Below are 18209 nucleotides of genomic sequence, written 5' to 3' on the forward strand. Positions count from 1 at the left end.
ATGTCAGTGTGGTGTTGATAGTTTGTTTGTGGCCAAGATAAGTAATTGTAGGTTTTAATTTGGCAGATAAAATCATTTTTATGTTTTACAATTACGGACAACAATCAAATATACCAATACAAATAGATCATGAAGAAATGCTGAACTGTGCCCCTTGGAGCAAATGTGAATGTTGACGTGTTCAAAGGATGCAAATGAGACCTAACTGGAATGAAAAGCAAGCAAAGAAATGATTGCAAGAGGTGAAAATGCCAGGCTAGGCATGTCAAGTGCTCCCCTGGTCTTTGGGAAATTTTTTGACTTTTCATTTGCGGCACACAGACTTCACTTCAAGCCGAGTTCAACACATGGTTCTGCTTGATTGCCCAGAAATTGAAAATGGTGAAAAACTCAAAAGGCATGAGAATGAATTCACACCATATTTCAAAATGCAATTACAAGGCTTTTAACCGTTTGTGTTGCCCGGACAGACCGACTCTGTGGAATCACGCACAAATTAGGAAATGCTCAGTTCGGTTTAAATTCCGCCAGCACCAAAGAGCAAGGCATTGCATTATCTGCTCCAGAGGAGAGAAGATACAGCAGGAGGCAGGGGAGAAAACACAGAATAGACTGGAGAGGTCCCAGAGGAGCCCCCCTCACTACTCCGCAGCTTTACACGTCTGCTGTGGGTGAGCACAAAATGAGTTACAGCAGGGTGGTGTGTGTGTGTGTGTGTGTGTGTGGACGGGCAGCAGAGTGTACAGTGTTTGTGCAGCACACACGGGAATACAGACACAAACACTGGAGAGGAGGTTGTCATCGTAAGTTACTAAAAAGCACAAAGTCAACTTTTGCTGCAAAAATACTTTATTTTTCTCTTTGCAAACCAATCGACGGAGACATAAATATATTAAGAGTGTGTCCTTGCCAAGCTGTAGATTTGAATTATTTCTGCAGCATTTATTTTTTATTTCCCTTCAGAAAGCTGGAGCTGGAGCTTGTTGTGGCTGCTCTGACGCAACTGAGCTCAAACTTAAGTACATCTTTACATTTTCGGTACGGATAGTTTATATCACTGGTTCTATCCATTGTTCCGGATGTTGCATTGAGGTCACCATGGGCAGGAGTACATAAAAAGGGTGCCAATTCAATTCCATCTTAGGAATTTAGCAACGTCCTGACTTGTGATGGAACTGCACTGATTACATGATTCATCTGCATCCCATTAACACAGGGAGATTTGGTCTGTCAACTTTTATTGTCGGCTGCGCTGGCTTCCAGTCATTGTTGGACCTGAAATTCAAGCTGTAATTGCCTTCCTCTAAATTGCCATGGCACAAAATGTTCATGCATTGGAACAGCAGTAAAACATGGCTGCACTCAGTTTCATTTGCATTGAATTATTATGGGTGGCTTTCACTTCGCTCCATTCTGGGTCCACAAATTGATCTGAACTGACTGTTTACAAGGAGGGAGGCAAATAGCTGCGAGTGACATCAAGTGCAAATAGAAATGTCACATTGTTTAACACTACAGTACAAAACTGTGCCGGTCCCTTTTAGCTGTTGTACTTCAGAGTACACACACTCCACCTGAAGCAGACTGGATGGTCATTAGTACACTCAGAAGCACTTGTTCCAAAAAGAGAAACTGGTGTCGCCATTAATCAAAAGAGCTAATTCCTCAGGTTTCCTCAATATTCCTACAAATTAAAAGCCTTGTTAGCAGGTAGCAGCTTGTAAAATGTGATAACACTTTCAAGGAGGCAGCCAATCAAACAGGCCAATCAGGGACTGATGCTTCCAAGTCAAGTCGTCTTGGTCAGCTGCTCGGATATCTGCAGTGTGAATCTTCAGATAAATACCACCATGTTAAATACAAGCCAGCTGGCAATTAGCTTAGCATGACAACTGGAAGCAAAAGATAAGATTTCTTAGATAAACATTTACATTTATGTATGGCAACCTGTCTTCCTAATTTTTTTCAGCTTTTTTTTTTTTTATTTGTACACAAATGCAGAGGTTCTGTCATTTTGGATAATTAAGCACTGGAACTTTTCGTCCATGTGCAGTGGGCTCTTGGAAACCCAACTTCCCCATGTCACATTTCTGTTTGCGCACAAATGAAGACATCATAATACATTAGCTTTGAAGAGGCAGGCTCCCCTGCTTCCAGTCTTCATGCTTAGCAAAGATAATTGGCTGCTAGCTAGCAGGCAGCTAGCAAGGCCACCGTCATATTTAACATACAGGAGAGCTGTACATATTACAGAAGGGGACTGGGGCCATTGTAACAAAAATAAATAAATAAAATAAATGTTTTCTCTGTTTTTAGTTCTGAGATAAAAGTCAGGTTTGAGTAAAAAAGTCAGAATTGAGAAAAGAAAAGTCAGTACTCTGTTTTTACAGTGGCCCCAATCGTCTTCTGTAACTGATCTCCTCGTCCAACTCTCCAGATTAAAGCACATCAACCGATTGCCAACTTGTAACTGGCTGCTCACTTTGGAGTAAATTACAATGAAACTTCTCAGAAGTAAATGATCCAAGTTTACAAAGACGTCGTGGCAAACCATATATGGATTTTTCTCATTGTCAAAAATAAGCTGAACTGAAACATTGACTCCTTTGAAGGGTAAAATGTCTTGAGTATTCACTTTCAATACTCATGTCAAAACAAGATCTGCCTGCCAATGACTTCTTAACAAGGAACATTAGCCTGAAGAGCCGAGGCTGAAAGATTAATAGCTACACCACATAATACTGAATCAAGTATGCATTTCATTAAAAGAAATACTCGAAAAATTCTCCCTTTCTAAGTGAAGTTTCCATCCATCTTCCCTTTGTACTCGTCCCTGACCGTCCATCTGTTGTGTTTTATTTCCGTCATCACGCCTTCCTTCTACCCGTCTTCATCCCCGCTGTGAGGTAGAGAAGCTGAAGCCTCATTCTCATCTGCAGACTCACCGTCTGGACAGAAACCGCAAGTCAGAGAAGGAGTAAACAAGTAAATTAGCAGAAAATGAATAGAATTCTAAAAATTAACTCACGCGAGGCAGGCTGGCCATCTTTGTCATGACCACACTGTGGTCAGAGTCGCTGTAGATGTTGTTGTCCTGACCGGGGTCGCCTGCTAACATGTACAGCTCTCCAGCGTGGACATCGGACACATTCACCTAGATGGACAGACAGATGGATGACGGATGATTACAATCCGTAACTGTCACGGAAGACGTCTCCACCATATTGCGCCGGAGAAGATGGATGATGTCTCTCTCACACTCCCATGCGCAGAACTCTCCATCTTGATAGATTCACACAGAGAGAAATAATGAAAAGAGACAGATAAAGGAGAGGTTATTGTCATGCACCAACCTGAAATGTTTTAGGGTTGAATCCCAGCCAGAGAGTGTATCTGTAGTCCCAGGAGCGTAGTGAGTATCCCATCACCTTTATGTCTTTAAGGTCCGGGAGGTCGGAGTTCACCTAAAACAAGAACATTGGATTGTTTTAAACAAAAAAACAAAAAAAACAAAACAAAAAAAAAAAAGCATCTTTATACTGTAGAAACCTTTCTGCAGTGCTGTCAAATCCACAGCTGGTCGACTCATCCTGTGAGATGAGCAGACCAGCTAAAGTCAGGCTGCCAAACGGTTCTGACAGAGATTAACCTACAGCAGGTGCAGCACTCATCTGGATATGTTAATTTTAAGATCTTGTGCTTGTAGCTGGCAGCTCTGGTACAAACAGGCACACATGACCTTCACTCATTTTGACATTTTAAATGCACCTTAAAACCCATTAAAAGTAACCACATAACACGCCTGCGTGCAGTTATTAACTCGTCTCTGGTACCTGTGGTGTATCAGCGGGTCGAGGGTACTGGCTAAAAGATACAGCCTCCTCATCCACTCTTCTCTCTCGGTGCCTGAAGGTGTGGGCCAAGTTGTTTCCTTCTGTGCACAGCTCCTCCTGAGAGCATGGAAACAGGCCGAGCAGTAAAGGAAATAGATGTTGGAGTCAGTTAGATCATATTCACATCAGGCATGTTTGGGCCGGTTAATGGAAAGTTTACTTCTGGATTTACTTTGTTTGGCAATGTCAGTACAATGCCATTTGCAGTAACTGTTCAAAGATAGCTGAAAGGTCTCAGTCCTCAGACTGTTCATGCGGTGCACTTTGTAGAAAATAAGGATGTAATGTGAAGCACAGGAAATAAAATGACACTTAATTTCATGTCGAGTTTGACTGCTGCTTATTTCTAAGCTTTAAATAACAACCTTTGCTTCAATAGTTACTCATTTACTACAATGGCTTCAATGTCTGTACACAAGTTTTTGCTTTAACCAACCATTATGAAGTAAATACTGATTGCACAATGTAATTGTTCTAGAACAATGAGACAATGAGTGTTTGGATTGGTTTCCTGTAAACCTTTGACTGGGCTATTTCTTCTGCTACTGGGCATAAAATCTCCTGGGATAATGAAGGCTGACTGACCTTCGAGTCAGGCTGGCCGCCTGGCATCACCTCTGTCTGCTTTCATGTCTCCTTTAAAGACTGAATGTGTGGGTTAAACTCAGATTTTTTACCTGTGCTGTCGGTACTGAAGGACAACTGAAAGCAATCTGGTTGTCTGTGGGAAGTTGTCCTGTTTCCACTTTAACTAAATGCATCAAGACTGAGGCCCAATTCCAATTCCCCCCGGAGGCCTTACACCCTGAACCCTCACAGACTTTGCTGACGTCAGCTAGTGTTTGAGTGAGTCCACAAGGGGCTTAAATGCTTTAATAAGTGCTTTGTGATATTTCACTTTACATTATAGGTTTGAGACTTTTTATCTAACATTGAAAATATACACTTCCATATGGTTTAAAAAATGTATCACTTTTGTTGTTTAATAAACTGAGTGATTAAAGTAACAAATCAGTTCTAGGAGAAAATGTTGAGATTAGGTAGTGATTTAGAACATTTTATGGAATAACGAAAGCATCAATGTTATCGTTTGTTTTGTCTTTTTAATTCTAAGTGTTTTCCACAGTTATCGCTATGTGTTTGCAATTCCCTTCCCAGTTGAAATCAGCTGAATTTATTCCTTTAAATAAAAGCCAGCATTAACATCGCCACTGATGGTGGCTTCGCTGCCATATTGCAGTGATTTCATGACACTCATGTACAACTGGAAGATATTGTAGCTGTCAGAAATTCCTGAGATCTCCATCTCAGAGATTTAAGTGGGAGGCTGGACCCACTCTGCTGCTCATACATGCAACTACAGTCTGACAGATATGTAATGATCGCAGCATCAGCCCTGTGGTGCGGCGAGCTAAAAGCCCAGCATGCCGACATGCCCACAATAAAATTGCTAAACATGCTGAATTATAATGTTGACAACATTCACCATGTAATTTTAGCGTGTTTGCATGCTTAAAGTTACCATTTGGCACAAAACACAAAGCGCGGCCGCGGCTGATGGGATTGTCATTAGCATTACAGGTATTTGCTCATAAACCTGCAGAGTGTAATAGATGAAAAAAAAGAGGTTCACAGTATTCATAAGGATTCCATCTCTAAGCACCACCAATACTTGCACTAAACTTTATGACAATCCATTCAATAGCTGTTATTGTTGAGATATTTCAGATAGTGACGTCGCCTTCCCCACAGTGTTGCCACCAGCATTACTAATAAAAAATGCAGCAAAATGAGCAAACTTGGCTCAGACAGGAATCTCTAGTCTTTAGTATAATTATAGTTTAAATGAGTGAAACATTTCAGACTCAAGCAATACATTTCATTTTTCATCCATTTATACCTGGAAAGAAACGTCAGGACAAGGTTCAGGTGCGGTGCCACCAGCCAGGTAGGAGACGGTCGGAAAAACATCCACCAGCTCCACCACGTTTCTTATTACTTTGTCATCTGGAAGAGAGAGGGGTCAGCCAATTAGAGGAAGTCTTGCATAGCCGCTGACAGAAAAAATAGTCAAGATATCCACAAAAAAATTTACTAGACGCCCTGCTCTTAAATTTCATCATCATTGCACCATTTGCACTTGATGTAAAAACCGATGGAGGAGAAATATCAAAGTGTATCCCTGTCTAAATACTTTTGGGATCTCTGTGTGTATCAAAGACTTCATTAAAGTCAAGCTGGTATGATACATGTTCCAACAAGGTCTATATGAGCAATTAAGGCCAAAAATGTTAAATCAAACCTGAGTTCCCTTTGTGACTGGACGCACATGGCGCTTTTAAATGATAAAAGGACGGTACATGTCTCGTGTTCATCAATATGTCATCAGTGAAGGGCCTTACTCTTAAAACTGAGCTCCGATTGGGTGAGAGCATCAATATAGGGAAATGCAGACATTCCCAACCAATTCTGCTGGTAATGGGTGACGCCAGGAACATAGAAGATGAGTGGGACGCGTGTTGCCACATCAAAATTAGAATATTTAGCCCATTCACCGTGTTCTCCTAACGACCATCCTGCAGAAAGAGGGAGAAACGGAGATCATGGAAAAGATCGTCGTTCAAAGAGACACGAGAAGCATGTCAAGAAATAAGTACAACTAAAACTATGAATCTGTATCATCCAAATAACATTTTAGAAATGATGCTTGTCCCAGTCATCATATATTTGAAAATTATGCCTTTAAATTGAGCTTTACTGGTAATGCATCATACAGTCATGGGAAGGATTCACTCCAACATTCTTCACTGAAGAAGACATTAAAAGAAAGTGAGTTTCTGAATCACATTTTTTTTTAAAAAGTATACAGCAGAACTATGGAGGGAGGCAAAAGCACAATATTCTGTAACAACACTGCCATCTGCTGGTGACAGATCAGCCGAGCAGCCAAACGTCTGCAATGTTGACTTGAACAAAACACTTCCTAAATGATGTGTACCAAGGTCTTGAAACTGATACGAGAGTTATTTCTTTTATTAAATATTTGATAGAAACACGGTCTTATTATATACACAACATTTGATTTCTTGCTAATACACAATCCTTCCCACTGACCGTGATCTGAGGTAAATACCACCATAGTGCTGTCAGCCAGTCCCAGCTGATCAAGAGTACTGAGCAGCCGCCCAACTTGAGCATCCATAAAAGACACAGCAGCGTAATAGTGCTGACGGATACGCAGCTGGAAGACACGATACAGAACACTGTTGGTGTATATTTCAGGAAGGTGCATATTTCAACATATGAGTTTAAAGGTGTTGAGAGCAGCCAGATCATACCTGGAAGTCTTTGGGGATGGGTCCGTAAGGGAAGCTAATATTAAGTTTTTGGACGTCATCCCTCCTCCTCACGTCAGACCAGGGGTTGTAGGCCACAGGTGGAAGGAGTTTAGGGACGTCGGGGTCAGGGGCCAGAGCCATCTGGTCTATGGGATATAAGCTCAGGTACTCCTGTGATAGACATGCAACAAGTTTTAAAATTATGTTCAGTAAGAACAGCCTCACAGTGTACACAATTTGATTGAAAAGATGGAATTGCATTGTGACAGAACAGAAATGATTTCTTTGGCTCAGACATTGTGATCATTTATTTCAAATTATTTAAATTTAACAATTATCTGCCCAAAATGCTAAAATCAGTGTTAATTAAAAGCACTCACCCAGTCCAATTTTTCCCAAAACAACCAACAACGTTAAAACCAGACTCATACAGAAGTCCATATTTTTATTACAACACCTCAATCTGTGTAACCTTTGTTGGTCCGCCTCAGCAGATCTGCTCCAACTTGAATACAGTAACCAGCCAAACACTCTGCAGTAAGGGTTTTAACAAACATTGATTCAATATCAGACATTTCCCCACTTTAGATTTTATTTATTGGCTCCCTGTCACTTTATGACTGATATAATCATTACATAGTCAGAGCCATCTGACGTCTAGAAGAGTATCAGATCATCAGAGCAGGGACTTCTGGCTGCTCAAAGTTTAAAGCTGAAAACGCAAAGTGACGGAGCGCTTAGTGTTGTTACTCTAACTTTGGAAAAGCCTCCTGCTATTTTCCAGAGGCCAACCACATCTTTAAAAAGCATCTACATGAAATGGTTTCTCTGTTTCCTCTTGATTTTACAACCTTATTTTCTAAAAAAGGTCTTGCTTGCACTCTTTGATCCTGAATCACAGTGATTACATTAAAATGACGGTAGTCTTTGCAGCGTTTCTGTGTAAACCTTAGCATTTAATTATAATTACATAAGGTATTAATTTAATAAAATGTAACTTATAAAATATGTAACTTATCAGTAAGGATAATTTATGTACACAACTGAAAATATAGAGAAAGCAAGATGAAGGTTTGGAGGGAAAAAGACAGTGTTTAAAGAATTCCCTGATATTTTCTGGTTATTAGAAGATGATGGTTTCTGAAGTTTAGTCATCAGAATATGAACCTGCCCCATTACGTGCATATTATGTTATTTAAAAGATATTTTGAATAAGATGTTTTCAGACATCTTCAGCTTCACAGACTTTCATCATCGCCTGAAACTGCAATATTTTCTTTTTAATCTGGCTGAGCTGAACGTGTCCAGACGATGCGAGATGAGTCACATGTAGTGAACACATCACATGCTGACTGGGATAGTTGGCTTGACCTTTTCCCTCATTTCATCTCTGGACTCTTACAAACATCTTTATCTCTGATCCATCTTTATCTCTGATCCATCTGACTCTACTCTCATTCAACTTCCACTTCATCAAGCTCTCTTCCTCCTTCATGCTGAATACGGACTTTCATAGATCTAGATCAGTTCCCTTTAAATTCACTTCACATCCAGTATGTTTCCACACACATGCGCACACACACACACAAAACCCTCAGTGCTTTCATTGTCTACTGGCCCAGAAGACTTTGTTCCCTTTGTCGACCAGGCTTTATGCCACTTCTTCTTCACTTCCTCCTCTTATGTTCTGCTGCTCGCACGACATCCCTTCCATGTTAACACTATGATTCACCCTCAGTCTGTTATTTTCTCCCGACAATCATGTTCCTTTCCAAGAATACACTGCAACACAGTCATACAAAGCTGCCTTTTGCCATCGGACAATGACTTTCACATCTCCACCAGTGACATGAGATGAGTAACAAAAACACCTTGCACGGGTATGCTGTAGGTCAACTAAAAACACTGTCAATTACAGCCAGACAGTGACATGTTTAAAATGTGCCACTAAAGATATAGTGGATAAATAAAAACAACAAAACTTTGAGCAATCATTAGTAAAAATACTTGTGTGTTATGTTACATACAGTGTACATTCAAGAAAGAGAGAATATTGGGCATTAGATTGGTGATTTTGTGAAATTAATAACTTCTACACTCTGGGTGACACTTTAGTTCAACTCTGGAGTCTTTATTTTTGGTAAATAATATTCCTAACCCTAACATGCAAGAGGCCACCAGGATAAAATCAAATCGTTGCAAAATACCCACATCTTTTTAAAGAAGAATTTGAAGTAAAGGACGGCTGTCAGTGCATAAAACCAATGATCTGCTAATGTTTACACATCAGACTTAATAGCCCACAACAACAGACCCATTAGTGTTGAAAGAAAATGTTAACACTAAAAATCAACAAATCAGGGATTTGGAGAATCATCCCATCCTAAACTGGCACCCGCCTAAAAAAAGTAGCTTTTTGCTTTCGTCTGCAAATTAACAGAGAAACATATGTCTGACCTACAGCATGTGATCATCTGACAGGAGACTGATTAGCCATGCATTGCTCTTTTACACTGCCACTGTAAAGAGCTGTGTCAATGAACAAATAACACCATTGACCACTGTGATACTAAACTGAAGCTCAGATACAGTTGGCCGATACAGATATCAACTATTTTACCAGCTGTTCCATAAACATTGGGCTGCATTCATCAACTTTCTATTACATTTCTAATATTCATTATTAAAATAAGAACTCAACTGCAGATGCACCAAAAGTTCTAAATCTGCTCTAACCCAGGTGTGCTGAATGATGAATCCAACTTGATCGTAAATAAGAAGCAGGTAGCTGATTGTAATTAGCATATATGATGCCTAAAAAACACCATATAAGGGCAGTTGTTGAGCCATGTGCAAAAAGCCAACACTGACACAGTAATTGGAGAGATGCCATTAAAAAAGGGTAGCGATGAGTAGAATAATGTCAGAAGCAGTGAAACTGAAGTGTTGTGAAATCAAATAAAATAGTGTCAGCTCTGGAATTACAGGAACGCCAAAAACACAGTATCAAGGCACATCCACTTGGCCTTCAGCACTCCAGTGCATTGTGCCACAGGCGGGTGCGCGCATGCCGGTAGTTTTAAAAGCTTACCTCTCTGGCCAAAATAATGGCTACACACAAACAAGAAGAAATTTTTTTGTATATCGCTTCTTGCATAAGGCCCAAAGTTCACAAATTCACTTGTTCTAATATGTTATAACCACGTTAGCTTTTTTCCTAGCCACTAAACGAAATCAATAAGACTGTTGTACATCTAGTCCATTTAAGGATGACTCAATTTAATTTGATTAATATCTCAGCATGAAAAGAGTGAAAACATTTTGTAAGGGTCGGACTTCTTGACCAAATATAGGAAATTATGATTTTGCTCTGACATACGTTCGATTTGGCCTTTAGTATGACAGAATTCCAGCCATAAAAACAAACCAAGGACATATTGTTTCGAATAGCCATACAGTGTTAATTTTAACAGCATTAAAATGCAAAACACACAGATACACTATGATTTTCCACCTACCCTTCTTATACATTTTGTCCATTACTTCCACCATGTCAACAACTACGTCTGGGCTGTTCCAACAGCTGACATGATAGCAATGCAAAACCAAAACTAACCAGATCTACACAATGTAACAAAAACATGAAACTTGGTTCAGACATGGTTCGGGACTTTCAAGTGTGATAACAACCTTAGTCAACTACTCATCTGTCAAACAGCTCTTTGACCAAGAGCAGCACTTAAATACAGTAAAGTCAAAACCTCCTGAGCTCCTTGAAACAAGCCACCATCACCTCTGTGACTGGGCTGAAGCCTGAGATAGCCACCTGCAGCCAGTATCAATGCTGGTTTTTAAGAAATTTCTGCATCACTTACTATTATCTAACCAATGCGCATGTTACGTTACAGGTAGTGTACAGAGGTTGTACAGGTGTTGATAGAAGTCATGTACCTGTGGTATCCTGAAGGGTATGTGTGGTTTGTGAAAGCCCACAGCCAAGAAAAAAGGAGTGTCATTGCCGACCCGACTCTTCAGTAAACTGACTGCCTCATCTGTGCTCTCCAGGTCAGGGAGGGTTCTCCCCGGCTGCTCCGTCACGTTCACTGCACACAGCAAGTTGGCATGGAGTTCACCATCCTCTCCTTTACACATCTGGGAACAAAGTTATAATCCAAACAATCGAAAGTCACACTATGAACAGTCACTGCTAGGATTTAGAAATTAGGGCATCAGGTAATTACAGACTTGGAGTGGCCACTGACTTATATGATGGAGTCAGAGACAGACATCTACTCCCAGAAATGAGGAGTCAGGAACTGCTGCTACTTCCAGTTCTAATCAGACACAGCTTGTTTTACCAATTGTCAAGTCAAAGTTTATTCATGTAGCCCAATTTCACAAATTTGCCTCAAGAAGCTTTATAATCTGTATAGCATACAACATCCTCTCCCCCACGAAAGTGCCAGTGACGACAGAGCTTCAGCTGCCTCTGGCTCCACTGACGGACCTTCAGCTGGCGCTGGGTCGGTAGACGAAGCTGCAGCCACCACTTATTCTAATGATGGAGCTGCAGCTGCACCTGTTTATCTTAAAGATGTCAACACTGACCCAGATACAGTCAGGCAGAAGTATCAGTTTAAGATCTGCATTTAACCCCCTTAATGAAACTGAGCAGTGATTTCCTCCTTTGTAAGGACCATTTCCTAAATTTCCTTCACACTAAAAATCAGACCCAGACATACAGTGACAACTTAAAGCAATATAGTGCAATAGCTATCACTCAGAGAAAGAAGGTTCTGGGCCTCTTTCTGAGGGGAATTTTAATGTTCTCCCTAAGATTTTCAGATCCACTACGCTGGATCATGTCTACCAAATAAGTGGGAGATGTTCATAGAAACAAGGTCAAGTGGCATGACCTAAAATCCTGGCCTTAATGAGAAGAAAATCGTTATTCTATATCATGCTTTCAAATGCAAATGTTGATTCTAAAAAAAATCTACCAGTTACACCAATAATCTGAAAGGCAGAGTTGTAGGGGTGAGGAGAAGCGTGGGATCCCTTCAAGCTACATTTTTATGCAGCTAAAGTGACACAGTACTGACTTAACATTGTATGTAAAAATATTCTTTCCTATTCATACCTTTTTTTTCTCAAATCTAAACGAAGCTGGGTGGTAGGCAGGGATGGACCAGCTGTAAGGGTAGTCATCAGTGTGGTTAGAGGCAATACCTTAAGAAAATACAACACAACCATTGTTAGCACTATACAATTGGATAGACAAAAATGTCAAGACTTTCTCTCCATAACAACAGATTCTTGCAGCGTGGGTTCTTTTTGAGAATGCAGCTCAGCAGTAAATCTGTGGTTCTCTCTGCAGTTACGAAAGTATATACTGAGCAGGGATCCACTTCCCTTCCCCTTCCCAAATGTGCTGCTGTGTCCACCTTGCCTTTTATCAAAAATGCATATAATAACCTTACCTGGATGGAATACCTTCCCCACAGACATGGTGAAGTATCCCTTAGATTTAAAGTACTGCGGCATGGTGGTGTAGTTTCCAGAATGGACCCTCCAGTAGGAGTTGAAGTCGTAGAGCCTGGTTGTGTCCGGTCTGCGACTGGTCAACAAGGACGTACGACTGGGAGCACACACAGCTTGCTGGAAGAGGAGAAAAAAAAGCACTTTCAAACATTCTGAAGACACAATATGACACAATTAGTCTTGCATCGGATTTGAGGATACACCCATACAACACCAACACACCTGTGCATATGCGTTGAGAAAAACTTGGCTTTTGGATGCCAGCTGGTCGATGTTAGGGGATTTTGCCACAGTGTCCCCGTAGCAGCCCAGTGATGTCCGCAAATCATCCGCTATGATGAACAGCACATTTCTCCTCTCTGAAAACAAAACACAACCACAGATAAGTAAAATAAAAATGTCCATATATTTATAGCTTTTTTACGTGAACCTTTGAAGGACACAGTAGAAGAAAAGTTTCCAGATTACTGCTAAAAATGTTCAATTGCAGGTGAAGGCAAAATCATCCAACTTAAAAAGAAAAAAAAATAAATACAGAAACAGATGTGTACTCATTTAAAGTTAGACAAAGTATGACAAACACCACAGACAAAAGTTGGAAATACCCAAAAACTTACAAAGAACGAGTGAGTGAGTGAGTTATCTTAAACTTAGCTCTCTCTGGCTACAGCCACTGAATACACATACTGATAATTGAATAAAGACTCAATAAACACTAATGTGAGCTAGTTGTTGAGATTTACTGCTCAGACAAGCAAATAAATACATTTACAAGTCAAGAAAATAAAAGGACAACTAGCCTATTAATCAAACTTCCCGTGTAGACTTCACATATTATGACACTCTGCCCAGTTTTGCTAGCTAGCTATTCAAAATGTGCCAACTCTACCTCGTCTTGCTACAACGGCGAGAGCAAGTGTGTGAAGGACCAGGAGGAGAAGCCACACTCGGACAGAACTGTACATTTTCCTTTGGCGGTGAAGATTAACAACGCGCTGTCCTTGAGGGGAAGTTTTATTAGAAGTTAATCTCGCATCTCGTCTACACTTTCTGCTCTCTCCCCACAGTCTGGTATCAAAACAAACGAGCGTGTCACTGTCGTCTTTAAATTAACTTCCTGATTATCCCATCGCCCGAACGGAGTGTTCTCATTGGTCCACTCAGCAGTCGCCCCGCCCCGAAACGCTAATCACATTAGTTTAATGATGTGTCAATCATTTTAATACCGCTACGGAGATGACAACTTATGCACAACTAATACAGTACGACTAGTTTAAGTGGATGTTCAAACTCTAAGCAGGTGCGCTTTAAGTGTATCTTAAAACACTGACCAGAACATATTCACGTTAATGATATGAGAAAAAGAGACAAAAGACAACTGCATCTACATGTATCTATGCTTTATCTATTGTTGTCAATTTAGTTTGTAGCTTACGTGTAGCCTAGCTTAATTTAAACAATACGCCAAAGCAACAACGTACGATAAGCTGGACAAAAGCACCTCACACTGTAGATGCTTACATGTGAAATTATTTCTGCTCTTGCTCTTGTGGAGTAAATAAACCACATGGGTGATAGCAGAGACTATGCAGCTAGCTATACTGATATGATAGCGGATGCTGTGTGATATATGTAGTCTAACTTGACTCTGCTGTATCCGGGAGATGATAGCTGAGGCGATGTCTCACTCTATTTTAAATTGGTGTGTTTTTGCTATAGCTTTCTCCTGAACTGTTTATAATCCAAGCGTTTTGTCTTATCTCGCTGTTTTGATTCCACTTTATTTCATTCCTCTACATTACTTGACGTTTTTTACTATTATTATTATCTAATGGCTACATTGTGTTGCTTTATCTTGTCCTATGTTGCTGTTTACATTCAATTTGATTTTACTCGTAGTTTTTATTGTTTTCAAATGTTTTGATAATCTGTCAAAAACAGGTAACAACAGGCGCGTCGTTAGATCTTCTGGGGCTGCTGCTGAGTGAAACATCTTCTTCTACATAGACGATCTTCGGCCACCACAGCCGCACACAGGAAACATGGCAGACTCCGCGGCTAAACGTGAAACCGACAGCGATGAGCCCGATGATTTATCTCTGAAAGTCAAAAGGCCTAAGTTTGACAATGAAAATGGTCGAGGAGTAGGTGCGAAGGACTCTGAACCTAAAAATATTCTGTCTGGCTTCAGCGTGTCCAAAGTGTTGAGTGATTCCGCCCGGGAGAAAAATATCTTCGTCCATGGAAAAGTAAGACTGTTGCAAAGTTAGCTAACCAGCTGTTAGACGGTATTTGCCAACTGTAGCTAATGCGTGTGGGGCTGACAGAAATTATTTGTAGAGTGAAATGTTTTCATTGTTGTATTTATTCAAAGTGGTGTGAGGGGGGTTTGTCAAGGAAAGATGTAACAGTGGCTTCCGGTTTGATGTTTCAAAATAAGAGTATGCATTATAGTGCTGTGGAAGTACACATGTTGAACTGTTGTTGAACTGTTGTTGAACGTGTCATCACCAGCTCGCTGATCAAGAGGCCGTGATTATCCTAGAGAAGACTCCCATCAGAGAGGACACCCTGGCCGAGCTGCTCAGTGGCTCCACGCTGAAGCTGGAGTTAAAGAACGACATCTACAGCACATACCGGTTACAGGCTCCCTCTCATCTCAATGGTTAAAAAAACTAAAGAATAAACTGATTAAAGATATTGTGAAGAGTTAGGGGCAGCATTAGCCAGCTAGAGGAAACTAGAGGTCACGTACCATTCTGTTTTTTTCAGAGATCAAGACGACAGTGGTGTGTCCAGCCACAGAGAAGCATGTGAAGAAATACCAGCGTCAGGAGAGCTCCCTGGTGGAGGAGACGGGCGAGGACTATCGATCCATCACTCTGCCCTACATTCAGAAGCAGAGTTTCAGCATGCAGGTCTATGTTTACTTATTCATTGGCATCCTAATGTATCCTTCTGAATGTTTGTCAACTTATCAACTTTATTTCAATTTCACTCCCCCCCAAGTGGGTCTTTAACATCCTGGAGAAGAAGGCAGAGGCTGACAGGATTGTTTATGAAGATCCTGACCCAAAGGTTGGCTTTGTCCTCCTCCCAGATTTCAAATGGGACCAGAAACAGGTGAGAGACCACGGACAATGATGTGTAAAGACATGGAATATAATGTACATTAGTGATTTCAGACATGTATACTCTCGGGACTACAATCTTTTTGTTTGAGAAGAAATTTTTAAGGACCACTGACAAGCTCTGCACATGCATAATGAGGAGAGGACAATCAACATGTAATTAGCTAAAGAATATAACCCCACTCCAACTGATGTCATTTTCAGATAATTCTGTATGTTTAATGTTTAACGTTTTCCTTGTGCCATTAAGAGACAGCTTATTTTGACGGTAACTGCAGATACCTGTTAAGTGCTGCAGCCATGTGTGACTGTCTTATTTTTCTGTCACAGAACTTGGAAGACATAGATTTCTGGAAGGACGGAGGGGACATATCCCCCTAAGTATTTAAAATGTGCATCTATTAAAACATGGAAGAAGACTTTTATTTTGACAAATTGCTTGCCTGAGAGCATTATATAGTACATTATCTTTTGATTTGTCACCTGGCACCTGAATTTAGTGTTTTACTTTACATGAATAAAGACATTTCACTATAACTTGGTGGATAACAATTCACCAGAATGCTGGAAATGAAACCTGCACCACCTGTCCATGTGGCGAAATCTCAGCACAGTAGGAGTATAGTGTTTGATGTCCTGACAGCTCTTGTCCAAAACATTGATGACAACACAGTCTCTCAATATCTGTCTCCTTCTATCAGGTTGATGATTTATACCTGATCGCAATCGTCCATCCGAGAGACATCAAGAGTCTCAGAGACCTGACCTCAGAGCATCTACCACTGCTACAGAACATCTTCCAGAAAGGAAAGGTCAGGACTATTTATTGATTTGTTTGTTTATTTGTTCATCTGAAGAGGACAGTGCAACATGTACAGCATCAGCAACCACAACAACTGTTACATTTCAAAACATTAACTTAACAGCATACAAGCGACATGATGTTAATATATATATATATGTGTGTGTGTGTGTGTGTGTATATATATATATATATATATATATATATATATATATATATATATATACACATATATATACACACACACAATAATTACATTTAACTGGTTATGTCAAACGTATAGGCAGAATGACAACCCCTGTGTCATTGTCTCTCAGGAGGCCATCCTGCAGCGCTACAACCTTCCAGCCAGCAAGCTGAGAGTCTACCTGCACTACCAGCCGTCCTACTACCATCTCCACATCCATTTCACCAAGCTGGGCTACGACGCGCCGGGCTGCGGTGTGGAGCGGGCACACCTCCTCGCTGACGTCATCCAGAATATCCAGTCTGACTCCCAGTACTACAAAACCAGGACCCTGTACTTCCCCCTGAGGGCAGATGATGGACTGCTCAGCAAGTTCAAGGAGGCAGGGAGGCTGTAATGGGCCTCATGCAGCTACTATAAATGTGTCAGAATAAATCCAATCATTTTTTAATCCGTTTGTGTTGATAGATGACTGTTTCCTCTGTTTACAGTGAGAGCCAGTTCATTACTGTAGGTGTACAGTTTGGTAGTTTAGCTTCAAGTATCATCCTTGTGAAAGTGATATTTTGTAATGTTCCAGAAAAAAGTACAGGAATATTTCACACTTCGACTGATGAATATCACCATTTTCTGCACATTTTATACCTATTTGAATATATAATTTCTTCATGATGAGTCTGACTCATGGAGATGTTTTAAGCCAGTGGATCACCAGTGCTCATTCTGTTCAGGTGTTTTTTTTGTTTGTTTTATGTGTTTGCAGAATGTTACAGTCACAGACTGAATTAAAGACTTTTTTTTTACTTAGTCTGTTTGTGTTTTGTGGAATGTGTCGCCTTGGCAGCACTTTTGCTCTGATATGCCAGTTTTACATCCAATCTAATGGTGATGAAGTTAAGTGGTAGATAGCTTTAATTACTAAAAGAATAAGTTCATCCAAAAAAGAACATTCAAGCTCTAGCAAAAATATTTGGCTCAAAAAAGAAGTTTAAATCTTGTTTTCTTCAGGATCGCTTGGCTTCTGGAGATTTGGACAAGCTGTATAGAGTAATTTCATGTCACTTCTCTGGTTGTTATTTACATTTTCAAAGAAGTCCCCATCCACTTCAATTGGTCAGTAGAATGCTGTGATGCTGCTTTCCTGTGAAGCTCCAGAAATGTTTTGTGGACTAAGAAACTTCACCCGTTTTTCCATCAGCCTGACTCTGAGAAGATATATGACAGAGTTTTTATTTTAGGATGAACTTTTCTTGAAGGCAAAACATGTTAATATATAAAGTAGCTTTCAAACACAGAGAGAATATCTAGGTTCATATT

At 40.3% G+C, this 18209-nt stretch overlaps 2 protein-coding genes across 2 annotated transcripts; one reads left to right on the plus strand and one right to left on the minus strand.

The window, feature by feature from the left end:
- Positions 1–831: 831 nt before the first annotated feature.
- Positions 832–13901, minus strand: ids (iduronate 2-sulfatase). The gene is made up of 13 exons (XM_037077064.1): positions 13662–13901; positions 12995–13131; positions 12712–12889; positions 12372–12460; positions 11183–11383; positions 7232–7402; positions 7008–7134; positions 6296–6469; positions 5794–5900; positions 3834–3950; positions 3354–3464; positions 3029–3154; positions 832–2948 (listed from the first exon to the last, which is right to left on the minus strand). The coding sequence occupies exons 1-13, from the start codon at positions 13735–13737 to the stop codon at positions 2868–2870; spliced, it is 1695 nt and encodes a 564-aa protein (XP_036932959.1). The 5' UTR covers positions 13738–13901; the 3' UTR covers positions 832–2867.
- Positions 13902–14713: 812 nt separating this feature from the next.
- dcps (decapping enzyme, scavenger) lies at positions 14714–17700 on the plus strand. The gene is made up of 6 exons (XM_037077065.1): positions 14714–15021; positions 15287–15437; positions 15545–15690; positions 15782–15895; positions 16605–16715; positions 17023–17700. Exons 1-6 carry the CDS (start codon positions 14815–14817, stop codon positions 17287–17289), a joined length of 996 nt encoding a protein of 331 aa, XP_036932960.1. The 5' UTR covers positions 14714–14814; the 3' UTR covers positions 17290–17700.
- Positions 17701–18209: the final 509 nt, after the last annotated feature.

This window comes from Acanthopagrus latus, chromosome 18 (assembly GCF_904848185.1).
Source record: "Acanthopagrus latus isolate v.2019 chromosome 18, fAcaLat1.1, whole genome shotgun sequence".
Taxonomy (NCBI): domain Eukaryota; kingdom Metazoa; phylum Chordata; class Actinopteri; order Spariformes; family Sparidae; genus Acanthopagrus; species Acanthopagrus latus.

Bases quoted from the DNA above. Each gene is read 5' to 3' on its own strand.
- ids (XM_037077064.1), bottom strand. From the start codon at position 13,737: ATGTACAGTTCTGTCCGAGTGTGGCTTCTCCTCCTGGTCCTTCACACA. The intron at 5,901-6,295 runs GTAAGGCCCTTC...TCTCTCTTCCAG, and splicing joins ATCGGAGCTCAGTTTTAAGA to ATGACAAAGTAATAAGAAAC. The intron at 3,155-3,353 runs GTTGGTGCATGA...CTGTCCATCTAG, and splicing joins TCAACCCTAAAACATTTCAG to GTGAATGTGTCCGATGTCCA.
- dcps (XM_037077065.1), top strand. From the start codon at position 14,815: ATGGCAGACTCCGCGGCTAAACGTGAAACCGACAGCGATGAGCCCGAT. The intron at 15,438-15,544 runs GTTAAAAAAACT...TGTTTTTTTCAG, and splicing joins GGCTCCCTCTCATCTCAATG to AGATCAAGACGACAGTGGTG. The intron at 16,716-17,022 runs GTCAGGACTATT...ATTGTCTCTCAG, and splicing joins ACATCTTCCAGAAAGGAAAG to GAGGCCATCCTGCAGCGCTA.